Raw genomic sequence first — 6,000 nt, forward strand, 5'->3', positions numbered from 1 at the left:
CTTCTCTCAACAGGTGCCAAAGGATAATACTTCTCCTGTAAAGGGGGAAGGTCCGAGAGCCCAGTCTCCAGCCTAAGCCTGAAGATCTACACTGCAAGTTCATAACCCTGATGCCCGGGCCTCAGTCAGCTGCAGGTGTTTTACTGAAGTGTAGACTTACCTTAAATGTTCAGGTGGATCCTGCTGCCATGCACTAAAATTTCCCTAGTGCACTTTAATTTACTCCTGTTTCAAAGCAGTGTAATTCAAAGTGTACTGGTTAGTTCACAGCAGCAGGGTCCACGCGGACACTTAGTGCACGGCAGGCTAGTGCAGGGTAGATTTACACCCCAGCTTCCGGTGAGCTAAGTGTTCATTTGGACAAGCCTTTAATGTTTTCTGCGTTCATTTATTTCTTCTAGGTTGTTGGAAACAGATCAAGCAGCCCTTTGTCAGACATCAGTCAACAGAATTTACCATCAGCTATAATAATGAAAAGGAGACTCCACAAAAGCTGGATCTAGTCACAAGTGACATGGCAGGTAACAGTTACATTCTTTGAGATAGATTCACCTTCTTCTGGATGTATAGTATACAATGGGGAGAGGGGCAGGCAAATACTATCTGAGCAAAACTCTGGCTGCATCAAGAGTAAGCGTGTGAGGCAGGACCCAAGAATTAATGTGCCTTCCCTTGTGCATTGAACTAGTGAAATGGGAGACTATATTGGAAAAATGTCCAGGAGATTTCTTAACTCTCTCTCTTCTTTTAGTTTTGAAATTAAAACTTCCCTCCATGATGTAGAGAGAGATTTGTTTTCTCCTGGTGAAACAGTTATAATTTAAAAAAAAGAGAAGGAGGACTTGTGGCACCTTAGAGACTAACAAATTTATTTGAGCATAAGCTTCTGTATTGATAGACACAATACAAAAACCTGACTAGAATAGACTAGATTGCCATTGCTGATTGGGATTTTCTGTTTCTTTAGTCATGTTTGTATTTAATGTCTCATTTCTTCACAAAAGTTCAGTGACCTGAACAAAGAGTCAGTTTCTCCAACAGTTTGAGCTAATGCCCAACTAGAGATCCTGTTGAGACCTCTGTTCATGTCACTTAGTGTCTGAACCATTGTGGAAACCAGGCCCCCTGAAGTCAATGTAGTTAAGTAAAACAATGATGTATTAATCTGCTGTGTTACCTTAGCTGCAACTCATTGTTTGGACAGAGCAAATTCCAGCCCTTAGTCCCTGTTTGCATCCCAAAGGGATTCTTCATTCCTTCTCTAAGCACCTCTTGTCCCTGCCTATGTTTTCTCTGTCTGGAAAGGTTCGTGAGCCCAACCATTTTATGGGATCAGTCGGCACTGCATGGATCTTCCCTGCAAGACTAATTTGCTATCCCCAGCACCCCAAAATTCCAGCTTGCCTTTGAGATCAGTTGTCAGAGAAATGCAGTGAAGATCAAATAAAGTAAACTGTGACTAGGGTTTAATTTGAATTCCATATGACACTATCATGGATGTATTGGTGCTAGCTGTAACAGGATCCTTCTGAATAAATAATGTTACGATGGTCTATAAAAAGTGTATTATATGAGAGGGGTGAATAAATATTACTTGTACATGTGGTTATGTGAGGAGATACCCTGCATGGATCCATGCTTTTTGCCTAATGGCCAATGCTTTATAGAGGGTTCCAAGCACTCATGCCATGGGGTGAAAATTTCTAAATTCTGGGGATTTATATAAGGCAATGTTTGAGATTTGGTATTTTTGTATACTGGCCTTAAAAGCAAACGGTAAAGCTGAAAAAAGTGAGTTAATCCCAGGAATGTGTGCTGAAGGCACCTCTGTAACCAGGCTGTGGAGGGCATTCACCTTAGAAATATGGGTTTTTTTAAATCCCTGATATAATTCTTCACTGTCAAATTCTCTAGTAGTTACTAGTTCCTAAAGAAATCCCAGAATGGATCAGGATACTTCATCAAATCCTATTAGGAGTTCAAACTAAAGGTGGGAGTGGCATCAAAGAATTATTTGTTGTTTATTTAGTACACCAATAGTCTCAGCGCTGTACAGATAAAGACAAGACCTTCTCTGTCCCAAAGAGCTTACCGTGTAGTTTGAGATGCAAAACAAGAAGTGCCAGAGAATTTCAATGGGAGATGTAGGTCTGAATTCAGCTCATGTCAGAGAAACTGAATTGAACTTCTTAAGGACTACACCAAAACGTGGAAGTCTCTATCAGTGCTGTGTAACAGAGCTGTGCAGGTCAGTTCATCTGCAAAGAGAAGAGGACAGATTTTAGTCTCTTAGATTCAGGCTAGTGAAAATGTTGCAATTTTCTCTTATTGTTTTTTGTTGGTTTTGTTTTTAAGTAATTTTCACCAAGGTAATCCTTTAGCAGGGGCTTTCTTGATTGGAGTTGCAAACACCCCTGTTGACACTGCAGATCCTCTGATCTTACCTCTGGCTCCTCCATGGGTCATTTGCTGGTTCTGATCCTCTTCCTGCTATCCTCCCAGATCTAGGTGACCTGTCCAGTAATCTCCTTCCTTACTGTTCCCATTGTTCCCTCGCCTCCAGCTCCAAGCCGACATTACACACTTCTCTTGACCCGTTGGACTCCAACACCTTCCTTCTAGGTTGTTGTCCCATTCAGCTTTCTCCTTCCACTTGCCATTTGACTGGCCTAAGATTCCTTTTTAGTAATGCAGGAACTGGGGGTGGGGGAGGAGGTTAACCATCCTGTAGGCATCGCAGAGAACTTCTCACGTGTGCAAAAAATTCTATCAACTTGATGCAAGTTCCCTTGCCAAACTTATCAAGAAGCCCATATCTTGCTGACAATGAACTTTTATCCTCTCTCTAGAACCATAACTACCTCCGACAAACAATGATTCCTTTATTGAATGAAAGAGGTTGGCAAGAACGGAGTTTTCTTACAATCCGAATGAGAATTCCTATTGATATAGTAGCTGGGTCTCTTAACGTTTTTAAACCCTGCTTCCTGTTACATTATATATGGTGAAATCAAACAAACCAATAGACTGTCTATATATTTTTGAGCTTTTAATGCTTCTTTCTAGATTATCAGCAGCCTCTCATGATCGGAACTGGGATGGTAGCAAGAAAAGGATCCACATTCAGACCAATGGACACAGAGGATGAGGAGAAGAAAGGTAGTTCAGAGATCGAGAACCACTATCACTGCCCGCACAGAGCTAGCCGTCATGAATATGCACTGCCCTTGACCAACCAGGAGCCTGAATATGCCACCCCTATTATAGAGAGGCATCTAGGAAGAGACAACACTTTTCCCTCTGAGAATGACTACAATGTACCTGTAATTTCTTCTGCTCATAAACATTCCCTTTCTGCTGGCAGTTTCAGTAATTCGGGTAGGACCGATGTCAGGAATGGGGACTATCAAACACCGCAGAGTCTAATAAACTATGATAAACCTAAAGTTAACAGTGTTTTGACCTCAGTGAGTACTGACTATCAGAAACCGCAAACTAATTCACTGGTGAATGAGGGTTATTCAACGCCCAGAGACTGCCTAAAACCAGTAAACCAAACAGCAATGACAGCACTCTTGTGACTTGCTGAGTTGAGAGACTTGCTGCTCAAGTGAACAGTGTTACTCTATAGCTTCTGGAATGCATGTATTATAGTTTAAAAGAATTCCACTCCAGCAGCTAGAAGACCAACTCAGCCTGTGTACGTAATATTGCAGTTCTGTTGTGTTGTGACACTTGAAGACCAGAGTACACTGATAATCACGGACTATAGCAAGTGAAAATTATCAGTGAAGACTCTGCTTTCTGTAACTGATTTGTAATATGTGCAATTTGTACATAGTTTTTATTTAAGAAACATAACTGAGTTTCTTTCCATCAGTTTTGTTCTATGTATTTACATGGTAGGGAAAACAGCTCTTGCAGAAGTTCCTGTACAAAAAATCTTATGCTCATCTGAACTTTATTTTATCTTCTATTATGTTAGCAGTCTTAAACTGTAATCTCCTATGGCTGTGGTGGTTCATTTCCTTTCCCACGGTAGCTGGAAATAAGGCATTTTTATAGTTTTATTCGTGAAGAGTGAAAGAAATAAAACTACTTGAAGCATAAATGTGCACAAGAGGGTGTATGAGCAATTCATGGTGATGCTCAAACCAAACTTAGCAGCTACTTTTTTAGTAGCAGTCTTTACATGCTTGGATTTAATTTGATGTTAGGATGCAAGATGAGTCTGTCCATGTTATTGTGGAAAAGATTTAAACCAGTCTTAGTTCATGCAGAGTGTTTTCTGTTATGGTGATCACTGCAATGTCATCTTTTTTGGATGCATCTGTGAATCTGGCTTTTCAAGAAGTGTCTGTAGAGCTAAAATGTGAATTAGGACAATTTACAGGCAGCGTAAGTTTTAAACTTTTCATTGAACTCTTGGGTTATTTTTCTTTTAAGTTTAGAGTTTTGTCCCTTTTTGTCTGAAGTATTTGCAGACCAGACAGTGCAATGCGTATGTGGTTTGCTATGGCATTTAAAATTGTTGGAGATCACATCAGCAAAGTTGTTTTCAGATCATTTTTTTTGCTGGGAAGGTCATCCTGGGTTCTTGTTTGGGCACTATACTAGCAGTGCATTGGGACCCTTCACCCACCTGGAGCCTCCCTGAAATTAACAGGGCTCCAGGTGGATGCAGGGGCTTTTCATTGCTGTTCTCCCTGCAACACTGGGGCCTTGTTTCATACTCAGAAGCGTATTTTAAAATGTCAAGAAGCCCTACTCTTGTTGGGAGGAAGAACAATCTTGTATTGAAGGCACAGAGCTGAGAACCAATAAGTAGCTCGCAGTTCTGTTAACAGATGTGTGGCCTTGGGCAAATCACTTAGCTTCTCAGGATCTTTAGTTTCCCCATCCATAAAATGGAAATGATATTGACCAGCCTCAGAGAGCTGTAGTGAAGCTAAATTAATTCTTTGTAAAGCGCTTTGAGATCCTTGGATGGAAGGTGCTGTAAAAGTAGAAAGTATTATTACTATTATTTTATTATTATAATTTACTTAAGAACATGCCATACCTGGTCCTAAAACGAGCTCTTAACTAGTTTTCCTGTGCTCGCTTACTGTGCATGTGCTGTGGACTGGTGCAATGGCCTTCTGCTGGTGCTGAACTAAACTGTGGAGTGTGTGTGTGTGTGTGTGTGTTGGTGTGTCTCCGGTGCGGAAAAGTCAGTGTAACTATGTAGCCTTCCCATGTTGCTGTCCCTTCAATTTCTGTGAAATGGATGAAACACTTCAAGTCCTGAAGTAAAACTGCAGCAGCCTATTTGCTACACCACATTGGGTGGTATTGTTTACTTTCTGTTGTTTACATACATGTGTAAATAAAGGACACCGACCTTTGTAACTGTATCAGGCAGGACTGGAGTCTAGCTCTGTTTTATCATCACTTCACACCCCCACTGTTGCATATCCTGCCGGAGGAGAAATTTGACAAACACCCCGAAATAGGTGTTCCTTACTATGTGCAAAAGTAACAGTTCGGCTGCTAATGTGATTACAGGCCTTGCTAAAAAAAAAAATTAGCATCACTCCACCTCATTTAGTCTCTTTGACCCGTAACTTTTGGGGCAGGGGAAGAGAGCCAAGGAAGAAACTAAGATTAAACTCTGTGTTGGATTTATATAACGAGTAAGGGCTGAGGGTGCTCTTCTCATGAGCATGATACCAATACTCCACCCACACAATTAGTCCGACTTGTTAGCAAACAAGCAAAGGCTGGTACGCACTCCCACTTATGTCACTCAAGGGGGTGAATAAGCCACCCCCTTGAGCAATGTAAATTACACCGACCTAAGCCCCAGTGTGGGCAGCGCTCTGTCGGCGGGAGAGGCTCTCAGGTAGGTGGTTTTATTATCCTGACGGGAGATCTCTCTCCCATTGGTAGGGCCCAATTTCACAGCCAAGAAAAACATGTCACGGACCGTGAAATAAGATCTCCCCAAAATCAGCCGGG

At 41.5% G+C, this 6,000-nt stretch overlaps 1 protein-coding gene across 1 annotated transcript in view; it reads left to right on the top strand.

The window, feature by feature from the left end:
- DCBLD1 (discoidin, CUB and LCCL domain containing 1) overlaps nucleotides 1–5,396 on the top strand; it is an 84,720-nt gene extending 79,324 nt beyond the window's left edge. Inside the window, exons 14-15 of the mRNA XM_048844706.2 lie at nucleotides 402–521; nucleotides 3,067–5,396. Of these exons, the coding sequence (XP_048700663.2) occupies nucleotides 402–521; nucleotides 3,067–3,581 (635 nt within the window). The 3' untranslated portion in view covers nucleotides 3,582–5,396. The remainder of the gene's footprint in view (nucleotides 1–401; nucleotides 522–3,066) is intronic.
- Nucleotides 5,397–6,000: the final 604 nt, after the last annotated feature.

The sequence above is a fragment of the Caretta caretta genome, chromosome 3 (assembly GCF_965140235.1).
Source record: "Caretta caretta isolate rCarCar2 chromosome 3, rCarCar1.hap1, whole genome shotgun sequence".
NCBI lineage: Eukaryota > Metazoa > Chordata > Testudines > Cheloniidae > Caretta > Caretta caretta.